At 36.3% G+C, this 23,403-nt stretch overlaps 1 protein-coding gene and 1 pseudogene across 8 annotated transcripts in view; both read left to right on the forward strand.

Annotated features, from left to right (window-relative positions):
• The window catches only part of PSD3 (pleckstrin and Sec7 domain containing 3), a 428,991-nt gene that overhangs the window by 221,171 nt on the left and 184,417 nt on the right, over nt 1–23,403 (forward strand). For all 8 annotated transcript variants that reach the window (XM_019742071.3, XM_019742072.3, XM_019742074.3 and 5 more), the window contains one exon: nt 6,324–6,413. In XM_019742071.3, the coding sequence (XP_019597630.3) occupies nt 6,324–6,413 (90 nt within the window). The remainder of the gene's footprint in view (nt 1–6,323; nt 6,414–23,403) is intronic.
• On the forward strand, nt 12,520–12,683 carry LOC148755113 (U2 spliceosomal RNA; annotated as a pseudogene).

Below are 23,403 nucleotides of genomic sequence, written 5' to 3' on the forward strand. Positions count from 1 at the left end.
AGAGCTTTTGGTTGCTCTGAAAGTATCTTTTCCATAAAGCTTTTAGAATGCATACTATTAAAAATCAGAAATTTAGGATCATTTTGCCTAAATCGTCAACCTCTGGATCAGAGTATACAAGGTGGTCTGCTTTCCTGGTGAATGCTTAACAGCTGGCCCTATTAGCAGCTCTCCTTTAGGGCTGAATTTAGATTGGGTCTTGGCTGGAGCTTTATAGAAGGTTCCATTCCCCCTAGTTGTCAGGGAAGGCATGCTCAAAGCAAAGACTTGTTTACACTTGCTGAGTTTTGGACTGTAGCTTGCATGGTTTCTAGGTGACTCTGTTAAGAATGAAACTTTCCATCTTAATTTTCTCCCTTTTCTCTCATTGTTACCACTAAACTTTGGAGCTGATTATCTGCTGGGACAGGGGGGAAATGCCATAACTATAACAAAGGAAAAACCTGAAGTTAAGGTACAGAATACATCAGCATGCCTAAGGTATCTGCATGCCTGCTCATCATGTCCTCAATATCGAAGCCACTTCCTTCCAGTTTTCTTTTAGATCAAGAGTTGGTAAAGTACGACCCACAGGCAAAATCAAAGCAAGTAAAGTCCTATTGGAACACAGACACCCGCATCTATTTACATCTTCACACTAAAATGAGTTGTTGAATAGGTGTAACAGGGACATTATAACTTGTAAAAACCTAAAATATTTCCTATCTGGTCATTTACAGAATTTATCTCTTCTAGACTCCTGCCTTTAGTCCATGAAATCTCTAGTCCCTCCCCCAAACATGGTAGTTCACATTCTAAATGTGAACATGTTAAGCACATATTTAAGTTTTTCAGAAATGATAAATTTATCAAAGAATTTCTCTGTAAAAGGCACCTAATGTATCTTTAAAAGAAATGGAGAAAACAGCTCTTTCTTTTGTATTGAAAATGTATTTGATAATGGCAATATAATCATTTTGGAGAATAGTCTTAACTTTGTCTGAGGATAAGAACCCCCAATCTAGGATTTTTTTGACTTTTTGATTAATATTTTCTCTCATTAAAAATAGAATTCTTAGTTTTTGTGGATTTTCCATTTTTTGTATTATCTTTTTAGATTTCATTTAAAATGCCTCCTGATTTTAAAGGTAATGATCCAGAGATTCATTTTCATTTAGCATTTCAGAGTTGATAAAAATGGTATAAAACTCAGGGAGCGTTTAATGATATATGTCAGTGAGACATAAAATGGGCTAAGCTGATCCTTTGCTCTTTTGCTCTTAAACCTTACCTAGAAGAATTACCGTAGGAGGAGGACAATACATGGCAGATGTAAACAGCCTCCACTAATATTCAAGAAGTTGTTGGGCATTTTTGACCCACAGAAAGTCATATATCTTGGTTACCTGTATTCCCTGCATTGGTCATACAAGTTGAGGCACAGTGTAACGCTTCCTTACTGTAGAGGACCCCAAAGTGTTTGAACTGTTTTATTTTTATTTATTTTTTTTCCTTTTGGCCTGAATTTACATATCCATTTTTCCCCCCAAGTTATTATTTTTTTCATTGCTATTTCAAAGTCCATATAAGTCAAACTGGTATCTATATACTAATGTACGTAATAGTATGGTGACTGTGCAAGTATATGAAAAGCAATGTCAAATAAGCAAGTAAAATAAATATGGATTTAGAACAAAGTACGATTTTATAAATCAAAATAACTTAAGGGACTTTACCATTGTTAATGTTAAAAAATATAACAATTCTTGTTAATTGAATGATAGTTTTATTTACACCTTACAATAAACATTCATAGTGTCCTAAAAAAGCATTTTTGACTTAGTGATATTTAAACACATTGCTCATGAGCCTTCCAAAAGAATTTTGAAAAAAATTAGTATCCTACCTTCTGATTTAGAGTTGTCATCTAAAGTTTTTTATTGTAAGTTAAATTAAAACATAAAATGATAATTTTTCATGTGGACATTAACTGTTGATATCCAAAAATAATCTTTTATTAAAGTCTAAAGATCATAGTGAGGGAGAAGCATTTCCTAATGACAGTGAGTACTTGCAAAGTAAATGACAAAGTACCATCGGCTTCTCCAAAAAACAGTGTGAACACTAGCAAAAACATGGTCAAATATTAACATTTTCAGAACTCTGGAAATTAACCAAAGGTTTACAACAATCTAAAGAGTGTTTATTGAAGGGAAACAATAACAACAACAGTCAATTTTCATAAGAGCACTAAGCTTTGTGCTGTTTTCACTTTTCCTGTTACCGTTCCCCTCTCCCCAGCTCCACAGTAATCTTGAAAACCAATACCCTCACAGTCACAGTAGCTATGAAAACCAGAGGCCTAGCATCCACTGGAGTTGGCAGTTTTGAGCTTTTGTGAATTGAAGGGAGAAATAGTAATAGTTCAAGCCGTTATAATTCAATAATAATGGCTTGAACTTCAGTACCCCACTATGATTCTAATTATGCTTAGAATAACTACACAGAATATCAACAAAGAAATAGAAGATTTGAGTAACGCTATGCATCAATTAGATCTAACAGAGACATCTATAACCCACTGCACCCAACAACAGCAAAATGTGTATTCTTTTCAAGTACAAGTAGAACATTCACCAGGATAGGCCATAAAACAAGTCTCAGTAAATTGAAAAGGTATGAAAATATACAAAGTATGTTCATTGACCACAGTCAAATGAAATTAGAAATCATAAGAAGAATGAAATTTTTGGAAATTAAACAACAAATTCCTAAATAACTATGGGTCAGAAATGAAATTCACAAGGGAAATTAAAAAATACTTGGAGATGAATGAAAATGAAAACACAACATAAAATGAATGTAGTGCTGCTGAAGCTGTACTAAGAGGCAAATTTGTTGCTGTAAATGACTATATTAAAAAAGAAGAATGATCTCAAAGCAATAACCAAAACTTTCAGTATAAGAAACAAAAATAGAGCAAACTAAACTCAAAGAAAGCAGAGGATTTAATATAGAGCAGAAATAAATGAAATAGAGATTAGAAAAATAAGAGAAACATTTTAATGAAACCAGAAGTTTACTCTTTGAAAAGATCAACAACATTGACAGATGTCTAGCTAGCCTAACCATAGAAAGAAGATTCAAATTACTAAAATCAGTAATGAAAGAGAGGTTATTCCTGTTACCTTACAGAAATAAAAAGGATTATAAGTGAATATAATCAACAGTTGTGTGTTAACAAGTTAGATCACCTATGTGAAATTAACAAACTTCTAGAAAGACAAACACTTCTGAAACTGATTCAAGAAGAAATATAAAATCTGAATAGACCTATAGCAAGTAAAGAAATTGAATGACTAATAAGAAAAACTTCCCACAAAGAAAAGCCCAAGACCAGATGGCTTCACATGTGAATTATATCAAACATTTAAAGAGGTTTAATATAAATCCTTCTCAAAATCTTCAAGGTAGGGAACACTTCCCAAATCATTCTGAGGGCAGTTATCACCTTGATACCAAACCAGACAAAGCTGTCACAAGAAAATTAACATCCCTTATGAATATCCCTTGTGAATATAAACACAAAAATACTTTAAAAAATTAAAAAATGCAAACCTAATCCAGCAACATATAGAAAGGGTTATACATCATAACCATTTGAGACTTATTTCAAGAATGCAAGATTGGTCCAACAGATGAGGACCAATGTAATGCACCATATTAATGGAATGAAAGAGAAAAGCCACGTGATCATCTCAGTGAACACAGAGTACTAAAATCCAACACAATTTCATGATTTAAAACCAATAATAAGCTAGGAATGAAAGGGAATTTCCTCAATCTGAAAAATGAACATCTGTGAAAAACTCATAACTAATATCATACTTGATTAGGAAAGATGGAAAAGTGTTCCCCAGATAAGGAGCAAGACAAGAATGTTTGCTCTCACCACTTCTATATAATGTACTGAAGATTTTAGCCACGGTAATTAGATAAGAAAAAGAAATAAAAAGCATCAAAATTAGAAAGGAATAAGTGAAACAATCTCTGTTTGCAGAAGACCTGATTTTATAAATAGAAAATCCTAAGGAATTTACAAAAGAAGAAAAAAAAACTACTAGAATCAAAAAAGAAAGTTCATTAAGCCTGTAGAATTAAAGTTAAATATACAAGATCCATTGCATTTCTATATTAGCAATGAATAGTATGAAAATTAAATTAATTTTATTTACAATAGTGTCAGAAATATTAGATACTTAAGAATAAATTTAACAAAATAAGGTCAAGACATTGACATTAAAACTGCAAAACATTGTTGAAAGAAACAAGTGGAAAGTTATCCCGTGGTCATGGATTGGAACACTTCATGTTAAGAGGTGGACTCTCCAAAGTGATCCTCATATTCAACGCACTCACTGCAAAAATCCCAGCTGACTGTTTTTCCCCCCAGAAATTGATACGCTAATCTTGAAATTCATGTGGAAATGCAAAAGTCTCAGAACAGCCACCGTAAAGCACCTGTTTGATCTGATACACTTGACAAGTATTGGGAAAATTGTGTGTTGTCTTTTTCAATATGATCTTTTGAAATAGTATTTTTCACTAAAGTTCCTTTCTGTGCTTTAAATGAAGTTTCATCAAAACTTAGGACTGCAGATTTAGGTATTCAAATTATGGGAAATATCTACCAAATATGTGAATTGGCAAAACCAATTCTCGTTGTTCAAACACTTGTCCATCTTTCATGTAAAGTCTGACTAAACCCTTTTTGCTGATAGAAGAGGCAAGGTTTTAAACAATTATTTAGCACGTTCACTGTAATGAATTAGATAGCATGAGACAGACAAATTGTTTTATGTTGTAAAGTAGAAGGGCAATTGTGAAAGGAGAAGTAGGAAGTGATTGCTTTTAAGACACATAGATGTATATGTTCTCAGGCAGATGAAGTTTCTGTATACATACTTCCTTAAAACCATCCATGGTTTTGCATTCTTTCTAACGTCTTTTATCTTCAGAAATAAGCTGCCCCAGCTTGAAGACTACTGTTCTACCCTACTCTTAGTCTTTTATGAATAAAATAGCTTTGCAGAGTATACGTTTTATTTGTATATGCGTTGTGTACAGGAATAAAAATATGTTGGTACACCAGGTTCACTTGGACCACATTTTGCCAGAGATCCCATGCCCGTGCCCCTTGTTTGTATTCTCTAGCCCTCTCTCCTGCACTCATGACAGATTTCTCTTGCTGCCCAGATTGAACCTGAGAATCCTCCACAACTGGCAGCTTTTGCCAGTTGATTGGAGCTGGCATAGAAGGTGACGCTCTGTCATAGCAGTTTTATTAGTTTTCTCAATCAGCCTATTTGTATCTTTTCTCTTTTTGTAGTTTAGATGTTCTAATTACATTTCTTTTATTAATGTGATTTTCTTTGGTTAAACTTGTTATCCTTGAATCAGCTTGGAAACATGTTTGGAGACAATTGTCTGTGGGGCTCTTGCTTTTCTGTTCATTTTGTGAACAGAAGCTTTGATTGCCTTTGTTCTGATCTATCTTGTAAAGATTATTTCTAGTAGTGAGGAGCTTTGGAAGATATGACTCCAGAGCGATGGATACGTTTTCTTATAGCCTTGGAAGATAAGAGCTCATTTCTCCCTTTAGAGCAAAAGGGTGGGCATGCTTCCTGCCCATTACAAATATTTGGTTTCCAAAGCTCAGGGATCCTTTCCTGTACCGCAACTCACTGCATTGCATGTGTCAACTGGCCCTCCTCAAGTTGGTCTCTGAGAATTGGGACTCGAAACTGGAGCAAGAAAATGCTGATATTCTGGCTACTCCTATTGTAAAAATTCCTGCACCTCTGACCCAGGAGTTTTACTACTTCTGCCAGAATTCATGAGACTGTGACAAAAAGTAGGCTAAAATCTCAGCTCTTTCACAATTCTTGAAAATATGTAAGAAATACAAATAAAAAGGCAAATAAATACCTATCAGAGTTCACCTCAGAAATGTCACTTCTATCCATGTTTTTCATTAAAAACTACATTATATACGATTATTATTTACATAAATGTAGCATCGATTTTTTTTCTTAGGTTAAAATAAAGCTTTGGCATAAATTTGCTATTTATTTTAACGGCAGTTTTAAAAGCATAATAAGCCATCTGTTTTTCTTATGCCTATAAATTTGTATTATATGTACTTATGTGTATATACACATATATTGGGGTATATGTGTGTATTCATGTTTTGAAAATCAATCTTGCTGTACTTAATTACATTTTTAAAAATTATTCTTAATTCTGTATATGTCATTATAATGTACTGTTTGCCTCTATTCCAGAATATTGGAAAGAAGATGACCTGCCAAGAATTCATTGCAAACCTCCAAGGGGTAAATGAGGGTGGTGATTTCTCTAAGGATCTACTGAAAGTAAGCATTGAAATATTGGTTTTTAAAATATGCTTATGTTTATATTTTCTTATGTACATATTTCTATCCAACAAAGGCTACGAATCACTTAAGTTATTTTATTTTTTGCTTTTGGTTTTATTGGTGATGTTTGACTGGGCCTTATCCTTGCTGCGTCTGACTGCAAAGTACCCTTCAGTTAATAATTCCTAAAAGTCCACATTGTGATCAACAATCCTGAGATCATAAGCAGATTTGAAACAATTGGTGACACAAATGGTTGGTGGGCAGTTGTTGATTTATTTGTAAGCAGACTGTCAGAATTTGAGAAAGGTCACAAAGGTATATTCACTATGGAAACAAAATGGCATTTGCAGACCGCATTGGAAGAAGTTCTGCCTGTATGCAGTCCCTCGTCACAGAGCCACTCAGGTAGTCTCTGGAAATAGAGTAACTTAAATGCTAGTAATTGTAGAATGCTTGAATTATTTGCACTCGGCTTTTTTTATTGGTAACAGTCAGCATGTTTTCCCCTATCATCAGATTGTTTTTAAGGAGACAACAAAATCACCTTTGGAATTCATAACATTCTACAACAGTATAAATTAGATGTGCATTTGATCAAATACAAAACAGTGATTGGTAATGGATATGAATATTTTTTAGAAGTTCAGGATAAGATATGTATATTGAGAATGTGATTTTTACAGCTTTCTGTGTGTTTCTAGCATTCTTTTTAAAACCTTTGTACATATATAGATTTCCTTTAAAATCGGTTCTGTTGAATGAATTTGCTAAGAAAGGTGACACATATGAATCATGCTATATAAGATGGCAATGTGCCAGTTAAAAGATAAGTCCTTTATTATGTTTTATGTGACTTTTAAACTATGTAAAATATGTAGAGTTCTGCAAGATTTGGAAAGACATATACTGTGGAAAATGAAGGAAGTTCTAAAAATGTGATGAGAATCTGTCTTACTGACATTAATTGCAGCTTGTTAAAAATTACATTATGGAAAAAGCAGGAAGAAAAGGAGGAAGGTAATTTTTCTTGAGATACAATTGACGTACAGCATTATATTAGTTTCAGGTGTACAACATAAGGATTCGATACGTGTATATATTGCAAAATGATCACCACAATAATTCTAGTTAACATCCATCACCATACAGTTACAGAATTTTTTTTCTTATGGTGAGAACTTTTCAGATTTACTGTCTTAGCAACTTTCAGATACGCAGTACAGTGTAATTTTACTCATCGTGCTGTACGGACGTATTTTATTTTTTAACTGGAAGTTTGTACCTTTGACTCCTTTTACCCATTTGACCCCCTCTCCACCCTCTGCCATTGGCAACCACCAATCTGTTAAGGAAGGTATTTTTTAAGTTGTGTCTTTATAGAACAAACGTTGCCATTTCTGAAGCTACAATTCCAAATGGGAATGAGAAATAAAAGGTGTTGGGTTGTGACATGATAAGTATGTTCTGTACATTCATTGAAGCTCTTCTCTAGAGGTAGGGTAACAAGTCTGTTTTCAGTCTAGTGGTATTAGCGTGGAAAATCATGTAGTCTTTCTAAGATGATTTGTGAGGCTTTTATCAAGTTATGTCAGAAATGAAAATTGACAGGGTGTTTTTCATGGTGAAGCTTTTAGATTTCAGTGGTAGGCTTATAGTAGCATGCATGACTGGGGGTAAATGATTGGGCAGCTTTAGAGCATGTTTGATGGAACTGTCTGAAACCAGATGTAGTGACTGTACAGTCCACTGGCTACTGTTCACCTTGGGTAAACATATGTTCTTTGATTTACTCTGCCAAGAATTTGCTAGGTGATTTGTTGCAGTTGTACAATTGAGATCATGTTCACAAACCTCAGGGGTGGGGGGAAATATGTATTATACTATTCTTTATTTACTGTGGGAAGATGACAGTGAAATAGCACTGAAAATGACAGTGGTGTTTAGTCTGGAAATTGTCAAATAAAATATTGATTTCCTTTCACAGCAAACCCCAGCCACTCACCCACCCAAGATGAGTTATTCATTTCAGTAAGAATCTGGATTTTATTGTAAATTTCAGCAGGAAAAGCTTTTCTTTAAGCCATTTTTGTTTTATTTCACTCTTCTATCTGGCTATTCCTTTTCCCTTCCCTTCCCTTCCCTTCTCCATCTTTCCCTCCTCTTTCTTCCTCTCTGTTTCTCTTTATTTCTTTCTCTTTTCCCTTACATTTTCTTTTTGTCTCTTCTCTCACTGTCCCTCTTTCTCTATCTCTAGCTCTTGATTCCCTGATGAGATTAATTATTGGGTATCATATTAATTTGAATTTTGGGGGAAATATGATTATACACATGCCACACAGACAGATACATATATGCATGTAGATCAACACAATGTTTGGCATCATGTTACGAGTTCTGGGTAACCCCTTTCTCCCTTCGTCCATCCCCTCTCCAACTGAAAAAATTACAGGCATGTGTAACATATTTAATTTATGGCGTAAGATGCTTAATGTTAATACAGATTGCACTGAGGCTTTTATTGTTACATACTGACCTTATTACTGTCAGATTTCTTTGCACTGGAATTTGCCTTATGCCTGTTGTTCACGCTGGTCGTGTGGTCAGTAGTATCTGTTGAGGAACCACTGTACTCACCAGATGTTTTGGACTTAGAGAAACCAGTGGGCCCCTGTCCTCAGAGATCACAACTTACTGAGAAAGATGGTTCTTGCTTCCTTAAAATAGACAGTTATTTCATATTAAAACAAAAGTGTACACTGAATTCTGCTCGTTCCCAACAGAAACGGTTATGAAAAAATAGACCTTAACATACTTAAATGTATGAAAAATGAGAAACTTGTTTCAAACCTTTAATTCAGAGATATAAGTTAATGTTTTGCTGTAAATTTGCTTTAGACTGCATCGAAGGGATAGATAATACATTGAGCCTTCTTTTACACTTTATAATTCCACTGCAGTTTCCATTTTCACTCAAATGACCTAAACAGATAGATGCATGCTTTGTGCACGTAAGAATCTTTCCCCCACAAGTTGCTTAAAGTATACATTATAGATATCTACAGTATGAAGTGGAATAAGTTGGATACCAAAGGACAACCATGATGGAATATTATTTAGGTTCTTGAAACCTGAAGTCTGCCTGGGAGGATGTGATGTTTGAGATAGGCCTTTGAAGTATAGGTCCTATTTCAGTAGAAGACTTATTTTGATTTTTATTGAGGTTATTATTTCATTTCATCTCCCACCCACAAACATCGATGTTCTCTCTTTCTCATAAGACCCCTCCCTATTATCTCACCAAATCAAGACAGTAATTCATTCAACAAAACATGCCAAACCGTCTGGCATGTTTCATGGCTCTACAAGGGCCTCCCCATCCTAACATTTGGATGTGGTTTGCCTTCAAGCATCATTTGGGACAAGGTGGAAAAGAAGGGGAAAAGGGAGGTTCTGCTTTTGGTTATGATACATTTAATAAGACATTCCTAAGACTCTCTAATAAATATTAAAACTCTTACGGACATGACTAGAGAGGGATGAGAATGTAAAATGGGGGCCACTTCTGGATTGGAGGCTGAACCTTGGGAAAGATGGATGATTGTGATCATGGATTTGGGAGCTATACTGACTGGGTTCTAGTCACAGCTCCCCTGTCTTATTAGCTGATGCATTGTGAGCAAATTCATTTAAACTTTGTCTCTTGATTTCCTCAGCTGTGAAATGGGAGCTTTTTTTAGTCCTTACCCCATCTAGTTTTTAAAATAATTATAGCTTTTTATCTTTAATATTGTTTTATTCTTTATCTAGCTCAAATGTACTGGAAAGGGATTTCATCCCTTCCTGAAGGTATTTGTACCTACGATGTACAACTCGTAGGGCCAAGTGGGATCAGTGTCTATAAACAAGACCTCTATCCCCCATTCCTTTTTAGCCTAAGCGTACACATTCTCTTGCTCTTTAAAAGGAAACATCTGAGACCTTGACCTTGAACATTTCCTCCTTTTGTGGTAAGATTTTTAATCCTCATCATTTATGCTTTTCCAAAGACTTGCTGGTTCCAAAGAATAGCCATCAAAATCCTCCACAAGAGGCATTTGTTCTATAAAGTCTGTCTTAATACTGTGTGGACACCTGAAAATGAGCCTTGGTTACCTATATTTTCCTTGCCTTTTTACCTTGTTAACAACAGTCTCTTTCTCCTGGGCCTACCCCTCTTGCCATGTTTTTATATCTTATACTTGGTGTTGGGTAAGAGTGGAAGTACTAAGGAGAGTTTGGTCTTAAACTAGTCTTGGACTCTTAAAGAACCTTTGAGGAAGCAAATTGGTTCTCATACTCTTTAAAGACCCCAAGATAATCCTGGTTATGAATGGAGATATGACTTATTTGAAGTGACTAAACATCCTGGGGAAGAAGCAGCATTGCTATATGTCTACCTGCTGTCCTGTGTTTTCTCCAGATAGAGAGTCCGAGATCAGAAGACTCGGGAACAGGGATTGTTAGTATTTCAGCCTTTTTTCAGCAGTTTTTGTAGACTCTCAACTGTGTTAGCCTGGGACTCTCTCTTCCACCCAGTCTTATCAAGGGCACATACCAAGGAACTCTAGGGAGAGTGTTGGTATGTCATCATATCCATGTTTCTGACGCTCTTCATAGAATAATTTTTAAAAATTTTCCTGAATGTTCCCCTCTCTCATGTTCAAAATAAAGCACCTTGCTCTGTTGACTTCCCGTTCCCTAAGTTTTTCTTCTGAGTTTTGTATGAACTTCTATCCTTGGGTTTAACAGAAAAGCTACATTTTTATCTTCAGTCCAGTCTGCTTTCTATTTCTAACTCTGGTGTGAATAATCCTTCATTTCTTATTACATATACGAAGAGACTCAGGGACTTTGGGTGATGGTCACCAGTTATTTAAATATTTAGAGGGGAAATAGCCATTTCAAAATATATTTACATGAAAGAAGGGAGGAATCAATATGAAATAAGAGAAAAGGAGCCAGCGAAAAGTGGTCTAGGAATATATAGGGTAGAAAGTCAATTATTGGCTGCACAATAATTTCATTTTGAGGAGATATCCAGACTGAAGAGTTTGACAATGAAACATGAAACCCTAATTGTTTACCATCACAATTTTCTTATTGCCACCTGCCATTTGGCACTCAAATAATGTTCTCCTTAATACTTTTATCCTAGTCATAGTTAGGCCTTTAATTTTTTTTTCTTGAGCAACAGTTGAATTCAGTAGGTGCCAAAGGGAATTAGAAAAAAAATATTAGCTAAAAAAAAATCTGATTTAAGAATGTTTATATCATCTTACGACGGAGAGGACAGAAACAACAAAACAAAACATACAAATCTTTCAAAATGATTCTAATGTAACTGAAAAACAAACTGAATGCAATATGCAGAGTGTTTTAAAACATACTTCCTCCTAAACCTGTGTAAGTACTCAAGTAGCTTTAAGAATAATTACAGTTTCAAGGCAGTCTCACTGGAAATCATTAAAAAGGAAGGTAAATAAATCTTCCTTGGACAAATCAGTAACATGCCATCCTTTCAGGCTTATGATTAGATGTTTGACTTTAGAATATTCTTCAGAAATTTGATTTTTTGAGGGTAGGAATTGCTTGCTTCTATCTCTTTATGTGGGAATTTATTAACCATGAAATTAGCTTGCAGTCAATGGGAGACTAAAAGTTTTTTCATTCTCTCAGGTTTGGGGGGGGGGGGAGGGAGAGAGAGAGAGAGAGAGAGAGAGAGAGAGAGAGAGAGAGAATGAAAAAACTTTCTCTCTCTCTCTGGGCCGGGGGGTGGGGAAGAGAGAGAGAGAGATTGATTTTGAGAGACTGAGATTAGGGTGCTGGATAGGAGAGAAGTTAAATTGAAAGAATATAATCAGTGTGCCTGGCTTAATGGAATTTGCATGCTTCATTCCATTAACGAATGATAAATAACAGTGAGTTAAATTATTACATAATCTATTGGTTACAATTCCTATAAAAATTCTTACTCAGATGCATTTGTTTGCCCTTGCTTTCCCAAAAGACAGAATTTAGGTGAGGTTCTTTTAAAAGAAGTTTCTAAGAATATATGTTTCCTATCGCTTCTTGGCCTTTTGGCTAAGATCAAGTGTAGAAGATATATGCTCCCTGCATCCATTCCTTAGCATATGTACTTGGCTGAAAGAATTACCTGTTTTGTTTTTAAATGCAGTTTTCTCATTTGACATTCTTAGGGAAAATAATTTGTGCAAATCATGGAGAAATTAGCCAGGATGGTAGTATTTAAACAGATTCAGAAGGTCAACAAAGAAAAACACTTTTTAAGTAAAGATTAATGTGTCTTGTTGGACAAGGAAGAAGCATAATTAGAAAATATAACATTATACTGTGCAAGTTCATAACCATTAGTCATTTTAATGTATTACATTTGTATATGAGGGTAAGAAAAAAAAAAAAATGTCGGCTATTAAAGATTTAGAGATAAGCAGTTTTTCATAAGCTCAAACTCCGAAAAGGACTTGTTTACACAGTGACAGCAAGAGCTGTAAGGATGCTGGTAAATAACAAAGCCAAGCCAGCTAGCTCACTTCCAGAGTTCCATTTGCCTATCTAACTTAACCTGGACAGCCAGGGAAAAGACTGAAAATTGAACACTGACAATTGCCCTACTTTTCTTTCTACCGAAAGGCCGACCTTATGAACATTCTCCCCCATATTTGCTCTCTCTTCTTTCATCTTTGCTTCCAGTATTCTCAGTGAGGGCAAGTACAACTGGGGGAATCTGAATAAGAATGGGTTTTATCAGTGTCAGTATTCTGATCGAGATATTACACCATAGTTTTGCAAATGCTATTGTTGGAAGAAACTGGGTTAAAGGTGCAGGCAATCTATTATTTCTTACAACCTCGTGTGAATCTACAGTTATCTCAATGAAAAAAAAAAAAGCTTCAATGGGAAAATAAAGCAAATGGGGCACTTGCTCTCCAGTCAGAGACTTAACGTACCATGTAAAAATGAGCTTAATGAAATTTTACTACTCTTGGTCTTTCTTTCCAAGTGCTGAATGGCATGATTAACAGCTTAGGTATAACCACATAGCAGCATTAAAAACAATGGTGTATTAAGAAAAAGGCAATGGAAGTTATTTTCAACAGTTGAAAGCTGGAAAGTCACATGAATCTATTGTTTAGAAAATTAATGATACAGGATTCTGATGTCTGGCGCTGGGTGTTCGTGGTCTCACACACTCGAAGAATGAGAACGCAGACCCGCAAAGGTAAATTGAAGCAGGATACAGTATTATTGCAAAAGCGAAAAGCTCAGGAATACAGCTCCCCAAAAAGAGAGGGGATCCGAATGGAATACCCCGCAGACTAAGCTGAGCTGGGGTATCTTGGCTGACTCTGCAGTCTGATGTGGTAGCCCCTCCCCTCCAGCTCCCTTTTCTGCATTTTTTTTTTTTCTGTCAACTGCTGTTCTCTTGGCCTTGAGGCCCTCCACCGCACATCCCTAACTGCCCACGATTTTCCCATCTCGTTTTGAGACTGTTTGGGCCTTGATGCCTTCCACCGCGGTCCTGTCCCTACCTGCCTATGACTTACCTATCTCATTATTACTATTACTGCAGATGCTCTGGAGAATTGTTTGGAAGGAAGTGGGAGCAGAAATGGAAAAGGTGGTCGAGAAATGGTTGCAGTTGTCCACGAGAAAAAGAATGGCGGCTTGGATATGGATGGCGACAGTATTGAGGGAAACATATTAGCTACTGAATTATTGTGAGCTTATCATTAAAGTTAATGTTCGATCTGTGAGGACAAATGTAATGGAAGGCTTTGAAGTGAGTGGTGTCAGACCTGGAAAGCAAGCCTAATATTTCACCTTGGCCAAGCAACTTAACTTTTTTCCATTTTCTCATGTGTACCTCGGATAATGAGACTTGCCTTCAAGAGTGCTCATGAGGAGTAGGCAAGATGATGGATGTATGTTTAGTGGCTAGCTAGCATTGTGTCATTAGAACACATTTAAGTGTTCAGAAAAGATAGCGCTTTTTGTTGTTTTTGTTCTCACTGCTCTAGTTTTTGTGACTGGATCATGGATGTCGCTGGGCTCTGAGCCAGTCTTAGTGTTGCCAGTGACTAGGGATGGAGCCTCAGGGTGATCATTTCACCTCTTGGTGCCTCAGTTTCTTGGTAAAATAAGATATTTGGACTGTGCCCATCATTTTCAGGTTTTCAGTTCAGGCTTCTGCGAGCCACAGTATCCAGTGCCCACCCTGCCCTGTCACCACTACCCACCCCGACAGGAACTTCTTGTTTTGTCTTTCTGTTGTGTTCAGACTTACTCATGCAGAGTCTTTTGAGCAAAATATTCCATGGCAAAGACAATTTGCCAAAACTCTATACGTGATCTTGAAGGATCCTTTCAATCTAAGTACTGGGGTTGTGTTTTTATTTCTTTGTAAACTGAAATCCTGTCTCTCAAACTTTTATGTATTATTTATTGGTTTAGACAAAGAAGTGTGTACTTAAGAATGAAAGATCAGATTTAAGTCCAAGAAAATTACCTTTGTTGTGGCAGCATTCTCAAAGGATCACTCCTAAAGAATTACATGACAGGAAGAAGTAGGCTCAGTCTGAAAAAAGTCTGCACATATTCTTATAAATGGAAAAGCCTCAGTGAATTCTCAGAAATACTTGATCTGAGTTATATTCGGAGTATGTAGTTGAAAATGGGAACTTATGGGTGGTATTTAAGTGTAGCTAAAAAAAGAGCATCCACTGTTGCCTAGAGTAGGTGAGCTCTCTCTCAGAGAAGGTCACGGAAACCTGGTAGCAACAGTATCTATGGAGGAAAAGGGCTTGAATGCTTATCCTCATATAAGCAGGAAAGCCTTTTAAGAGAAAAGCTATGTTAACAAGCTTTTTAAGAGAAAAGCTTGAAAGGTTCTGGCTTAAAATATGGAATATTGCGTTTTTCAGTGAAGTGAATCAAGCTGAGTTGTGATAAAAGGTTCGTGGTGTGTTTCTGCTTCTGCTTTCCCTGTGGAGATCCGGAAGCATGTTATTGCTTCCAGTGACATGCTCGTCATGGACAGAATAATGATGCTCCCTTTGGTATGGTTCAGACCTTGAATGAAAAATGGTGACAATAATGAGGCTAATACCTTGGAGCAGCTGAAAATCCACAAATCATGTTCATGCTTTAAAAAAAAAAATCAAAAAGAAGTCTGTTAGAACATTTTGATAGAACAGATGCTGCTTAAAGAGTACAAACAGATTTTTAACCAAAAAAGAAAAAAAAGAAAAAAAGTTTTGAGTAGGGGAGGTAGTAATCATTAAGGGTACTGTAATGGAATATTAATGATCCCCAGCTAGATTCTATTTTTAATTTGATCATGAAGAATTTCATATTCCGATGCATCCATAGAAGTCAGAATGTTTGTGTGTGTGGAGCATTTTTAAATGTCACAACATATCCGTCAAGGTTGCTGCTCCTGTCACTCAAGCGTGAACACATAATATTGATATGAATGTAATGGAGGGGTCACACTGTGGTTTGAAACTGTCCTCCTGTTGTGTGTGCTCTGCCAGTGGGGATGGGGGCTTCCTCGGGAGCGATGCACTTTTTTTAACAGGCCTACAATCCAATGGCAAATGAACTATCCTAGCAAACGTTCCTTCCTAAACACAGTGTTTACCTATCCATTAAGGATACAGAGAAACAAATTTCAATTTAAAAGCATTTGTAGCTGTACAGTTAAAAAAAAAAAAAAAACTATAAAGGAAAACAATTTGTTTTGCGGTTGTATTAATGGTATGTAAAGGTCAGTTGTCTAAAAATGATTCAAAAAGTTGAAAACACACACAAAAAATAAAAATAGCTCTCAACTTCCAAAATAAATGGGTATTATAGTTTGTATAACCTTACAGATATTACTCCAACTTTCATATATGGCCTATTTTTATTAATAACCTCAATTGTTACTTCAACATGTGTCGGCCCAGTCTTCTTCCTTGGACCATCCTAAGCAAATGGCCATATGGACACAGGTGAATTTCAATATACAGACAACTGCTTAAAAATGTGAACTGGGCTGGGCTTCTGCCACTGATCTCTGAGCCAAGTCTTCATTAAATTAACAAGGCAATAGCTATAGCCAATTGATTTTTCTAAAACAAATTTAATTAAAAACAAACATTTACATTATTATTAAAATTTCTAAGTTGAAATTATTTTGAAGAAACGATTATTTTCCCAGGTAGTCATGAATTATATTGGAAGTCCCCTATGTCCATATGGCCATTTGTTTAGGATGGCCCAGGGGAGAAGACTGGACCAAAATGTTGAAGTCAAAATTGTAGTTATTAAAATAGGCCATAAATGAAGGTTGGAATAAAATTTATAAGGTTACACAAACTCTGTATTACCCATTTAGTTTGGTGGTTGAGAGTATTTTTATTTTGTGTGTGTGTTTTCAACTTCTTGAATCAGTTTTAGACAACTGACCTTTACATAGTAAAGCATGAATACAAACACAAAATAAATTGTTTTCCTTTATAGAAGTTGGGGGAGTGCTGTTAGTTATGTGGACGTTAGCAAGAAGTGGTTTGATAATGAGATGTAGAGAAAATGAAACCTTAAAAGATGACTCTCCAAATGGAACAGCTGGAGTTGTTTTGACAAAGGGCAGGCGAATCTATGTAGTCAGTAGCTTCTCAAATAATGGCTGTATTATGGCACAGCAGAGTAATGGATGTACTTAATGAGTCATCAAAATTATTACATTATGTTTACTTAGTTTGATTAAGGAGACAGGGAGTGTGAAATAGATTTGGAAAGATTGCCAACAAAATGATTTTATAAAGATTTTGGCATTTAAAGAAATTAGCTTCAATCAGAAAAATCCATCAATATAGAATTATTCATTTCTCTATCCCAAAACATTCCTGAACTCCATTCCCTGTCAGTGTTAGATTTTTATTGTTGTTTTAGAACATTTTATTTATTTCAGTTGTTTTAACATTTTACCCTTCCCTCAAACATTCCGTAGATAGCAGCATAGTTTTTGTGCTGTAATGTTGCCTTCTCAGAAACACCAGGAAACCGCATTTTCCCAGACCTCACAAGGACGATAGAGGTACGTGAACCTCCCTTAGAACACACATTCTTGTAGTTCTCCCTCATCATCTCACCAGCCTGCCTGTTGAGAATTCCTCTACCTTCACCCTCTTTCCCGGATAAGAAACTATGTTCAACACACTGCCATTTGAAGAAGACCACCAAAGGATGTCAAGATGTCAACACTAACTCTTGGGGCAAGTAATTTCCCCATGACGTTGTTTAATTCTAGAAGGAATCAGAAGCAATTATCCCTTGAGGATGTGACATAGAAGTTTTACTCTTCTTTTCCTCTTTTTCTTTCACTTCCAGAAACATACATCAAAAGTAAATCTGTGTACCCAAATACTACCTTGTAGGGTTATTTGCATTTCAGGTTGTTAGTCATATATTTGCATTTCAGGGTTTTAGTCATATGCTATAGACTCAGGCAAAAAAGACAGCTTTGAAAAGAGTTAATGGATTTTGAGAATGTCTGAATTTTGATGAAATGATATTGCTTATCGCTTACGCATGATCTCCTCCCTTGCCCCGATTCTTATAGACGGAGACTGTGTCTTGTCGGCCACGTTATCTCTTATACCTAATGTAATTTCAGGATGAATCAGATATTCAGTAAATACTTGGTGAGAGAAATGATTGCAGTTTTATATAAAGCACAGTGGAGTGATTTCTGACCATGGGTAGGCTTTGTTCGCCATATGAACAACTTGATATTGAATGTAGAATTGTGAATGTGCGTGAGTGTATATACAATTCCATCTTTGTGTGTGCACGTGAGAGAGAGAGATAGAAAGAGAGAGAGAGAGAGAGAGAGAGAGAGAGAGACCATGCTTTAATCAGATTTTCAGAAGGATCTTTGTTCCCCAAAATGTTGAAAGCTGTAGACACAGGACTCTCCCGGAGTGGAGACTTGTACCTTGTTGTTTTAATTAAAATATACAATTTTAAAAAAAACTTAAAAGGGTTGTTCTTTCCCCAAAGCACAGTATTCATTCATTGAGGCCTTGCTATGTGCTAGTCTCTCTGTTGGATTTAGGGTTGCTGCTTTAATAAGACAGACACAGGCCATGATGTCATGGAGTTCAGAATTTGGTGGGGAAAACAAATATTGGACTCATGAGTACACAGATTATGAAATGTATTACTCAAAATTATATACTAACTGTGTTTAGGTGTAGAAAACATACTTAATAGATTTGGCATATATGGCAAAAGTCAGAAGCTGGATCAAGATGAAATTTGATGGATTCATGAGTTCCTGCTTTGATAAAGAGTGTTCAATATATCGGGGAAAGCAAATGGAGTAAGACATGCATCCTGCCCTGAAGGAGTTTTTAATCTAGTATAGTGGTTCTCTGACTACACATTAAAATCATTTGAGATGAGAGGAACAAAAGTTGGTGACTGACATATTCTCACTCAGGTGGAAACTGCTAAAATGGCACAGACAAATCTGAGAAAGGTCTTGAACTTTCCTATAAAACTAAACATATACTTACCTATGATCCAGCAATTCAAGAGAAATAAAAGCGTATGTCACAAGAATATTCCTAACAGCTTTATTCAGAATAGACCCAAACTGGAAACAATCCAAATGTCCATCAGCAGATGAATGGATCAACTGCATACATGTGATACTCAATAAAAAGGAACAGACTACCAATACACACAACCTCATGAGTGAAAGAAGCTTTATACAAATGTTTGCAATGCATGCTTTTAGCATATGAAGTTCTAGTAGAGGCAAAAATATGGCAGGGTAAAAAAGTCACAACAGTGGTTTACTCTGGACGTGTGAGGATTGGAATTAACTGGAAATGGGCACGCAGGAACTTCCTGGGCTGCTTCCAGTATTTTTAAATGTTGGGGGAAATGTCAGTTTCAGAGCTATAAACAAAAACTTGTCTTTTCCATGCTCTCCCCTCCACCCCCTCGCCCATTTCAGATCTCTGGGAACGGGGCCCATGTGCATTTTAAAAGCTCCTCAGGTAATTCTGATGTGTACCGAGAGTTGAGCTATTAAATAGGATCAAGTACAAAGGAAAAAGTATGTTAGTTTTCTGTTGCTGTTGTGACAAATTGCCACAACTTAGTGGCTTAAAACAAAACAGAATGATTACTTTACTGTTTTGTAGGTCAGAGGTTTGGGTTGGCCTAGATTCTTCTTCTGCTCTGGGTTTTTTTTTACAAGACCAAAATCAAGGCGTAGGCAGGTTTATGTTTCTTTCTGGAAGCTCTGAAGGTGAATCCACTTCTAAGCTTGTTCAGGCTGTTGGCAGAAATCAGTTCCATGTGGTCAGAGGCCTGAGGCCCCCATTTCCTTGTTGGCTAGGGGTCGTTCTCAGCTTCTAGAGACCACCCACATTGTTTGGCTTCTTTTCCCCTTCCTCCATCTTCACATCCAGCAGTGATGGCCCAAGTCCTTTTCACTCTTCTGATCCCCTTCTGCCTCATCTCTCCTCTGCTCTTTTCTTTCGGAGAAGCTGCATTTCCCAAGTGATTCATTTTGCCCTCCTCTTATGCTTTGAAGGGTACAATTACATTGGGCCCACCCAGATAATCCAGAATAATCTTCCTGTATTAAGGTCAGCTGATTAATAACCTTAATTCTGTCTGCAAAGTTCATTCTCAGCAGCACCTATAGGAGTATTTGATTAAATAACCAGGGGATGAGGATTTGGGGGAACCAGCATCATTAGTATTCTGCCTGCAATAGAGAGGTACATAGAAAATGCTGTGGGCTCCAACTGGGAAGCCTCTGGGAGACCTTGGAGGAGGTCGCGTGTACTTGTCGTTTAAAAGGCAGTTCCGATGCATGCTATGGAGCTAGAATAGGTGGGAGTAATCATTTAAGGGCCCATGTGGAGAAAGGAAAGGTGATGATGTGTGATGCACTTAGAACAGCCCTTATCCCATGAAGCACGCCATGTGTGTCAGTTGTTTACACTGAGCCATTCAGGCCGCTGGATCGTAAAGTCAGAATTTGTTAGATCAATGTAGTGAAATAGGGGGAATGTCAAAAAGTTACACACTTAATATGTAGAAATATTTTTTAAAAGACTGGGGCAGTTTTGTAGTGTGATTTTTGTATTACCTTCTCTTTGGCTGTTAGACCCAATACAAAAATCTAAAAAGTTATATTTCCATATTGCTAAACTTTTTAATCCACTGATGAAATCTATTAATGAAAACCAGGGATTATTTGGCCTTCCTCAAAACTATACTATCTTCTTTTATATCTCCCCACAGTACTTACCTCTCTGACCATTTTTAGTGGACTTTGTACCCTGTGTTATGTAGATGATAATATCAGTATAATCTCAACTTCTGCGGAGAGATACCGTGGCCTGGGGCATCCATCGAAAAACTGCAGCCTTATCAAGTGATTTTTTTCCCCCCAGTAATTTCACATAAAGGAAAAATCCTTTTTTATAAACATTAATTACTCTGTACCACTTATCTTCCCTTTTACCTAATTGATTTATAAGCTTTTGAAAAGGATTGTATATATCTTTTAATTTTGAAAGACCTGCATGTATCTATACAAAGAAGTCTTAGAATACCTCCTGCCAACATTTTCAAAATACAAAGGCTGTAACTGCCTGTGGTCATTTTTATTCAGCCTTCTAAAGGATGTGTACAATAAGGGCTAAAGTAATGAAACCGGCACAGCTCGCGGGTACTTCTTTTTGCCAAAGCTGGATATAAGAAATGGAATTCAAAAGGGAAGGTATGGTGGCAAAAGGCCAAGAGATCTTTTAATAGGGATCAACAAATTTCACTTTTCCTTTGGTGACTCACATTTTGCTCTTTAAACTTCGAATGCACACTTATCATTCCACAGTCTTTCCAAACTTTCCTTCCTATCTCTTGCCAGTATTTGTTTTCTTTCCTTCTCTTCACACCTTCCACCCAGACCTGAAGTGCTGGTCATGTGATTAGAGAGGCCTGCAAAGGAAACCCCTTCTTCTTCTGTGTTGTTTTTAACTAGCTTTGAGAGGAAAAAGAGTTCTTTTTCTTGGAGTTGCTTTGTGCATTCTGAGTAAATAATATACAATTAACTCATGCAGTAGTTAGTTTAACTATTTAGCATCTGCAAAGGAAGCGCTGCTTTCTTCACCATGTTGCAGTCTTTCTTTCCCCATCCTGCCATGATCTCTGATGGTGTTTTGATTAAAGTTTTATGCTTCATATTCAACGATATCAGCAGCTGTTTCAGGTTTCATCTTTTTCCATCATTTTCCCACTTTAATATGCTAAGGTATATTTCCTGATAGCTCTAAGACATTGCTGTTGTTTTCACTTATTTTCTTCTCTTCATATTTCCACAATGCTACTGACTTTGAGATCATACACACACACACACAGAGTGTCAAAAAATATACATACACATTTTAAGAGATGTTATCTATGTATGACTTTTTGAAGTTGAATTGAATTACATAGCAATGTGTAGTATGACGTTTGCTCAAAAGATGGCGTTAATCAAATGAATGCTAGCATCATTCACTGTATTACAATTTTAATACAATTTTTTCCTTTCTTAAAATGTGTATACATTTTTTGGCACCCCCGGTGTATACATATATATACACATATATATTTGTGCCTGTCCTTCACATCAGTTACATATGTTTTTCTATAGAAAAAAAAATGAATTAAAAATGTATGAAACCAAACTTTCAGAAAGTGTCTTAGATAATTTCTTCATGTTATTACGTTCTTATATTTTCCTTATGTGTAATACTTAATTAAAAGTTTACTGTAAAGATCTTTCCAGTGCTGTTAACTTCCAGTAAGTGCAGTCGGTACTCCTGCAGGTACCCACATATATTTTTATGAAAAGGCCAAACTTCGATTTATGGTGTGTTTTCACATTATCATTATTAAAAATAGAGGATTATTTGGCAATATTTGTATTTGAGAAACCTTTTCAACCTTAAAAAGATTTGTTAGATTTCTAAACTTCACATTATTTCCTATGAGGAAAGGAGGCTGTGAGCTAGCAATTCTGAAACTATTACATTCTGCATATACTAGAATTAATCAGCGAATATACTGTAGATGGTAAGAGCCAGGTTTCTCTCTATGGGAGAAAGAAATTGCAAGTTAGGAAAAGGGGGGGGGAAGCTAAAATGAACCCTGTGGTGTTAGATTGGAATTGGAGTTACCAGTATGAATTCATAGTTTTTAATGTCTAGACAGATACAGAAATGTAGCTGAGTGTGCATACCTGGGTTAGTATGCACACAGGTGTTTCCTAACTCTGCCTGCTGAGAGGATCTCAAAGCAATGACACCCAGCAGCAATGACCAACCAAGCCTCCAGATCTTGGTTTCTAAACAGCATTCACCAATAAAAGGAACCAGGGTTCCTTGGAGAGAAGTGTTTGGTTCCAGGAGGAGGGCAGGGAAGGTATTGGAGGAGCCTAGAACATCTTGTGGTGCCAGAAAATTAAGAAAGTGCTCAAAAACTGAGAGAGGCATGCCAAAAGGACACCCTGGCCAACCAGGAGGACCTCCTAATGGCCAAGGCTGGAACAATTTGAGCAAGGAAATTATAGTATTAGATTTTACCCCACAGAACAAAATAAATATCCATTGAATAAATGGTAGAGGAAGGACAGCATTTTCTTCCAGAAGAATTTTATTTAAGAAATATAAAAGCAAAGAGGGAGATAAGAAATCACCATTAGGCAAGTACCGCAGTAATTGCTGCACATAAGATCCATTGATGGTGCTAAAATTCCTGGGTGAAAGTTTGAGGAGAAACAGGATATTTGCATAGTCTCAAAGTATCTCTCCCAAGATACTAATTACAAAGGGAAAAGGAGTAAATTTACAGTGTAGAGACCCCACAT

This window comes from Rhinolophus sinicus, chromosome 16 (assembly GCF_057876585.1).
Source record: "Rhinolophus sinicus isolate RSI-liver-muscle chromosome 16, RSI-T2T, whole genome shotgun sequence".
NCBI classification, from domain to species: domain Eukaryota; kingdom Metazoa; phylum Chordata; class Mammalia; order Chiroptera; family Rhinolophidae; genus Rhinolophus; species Rhinolophus sinicus.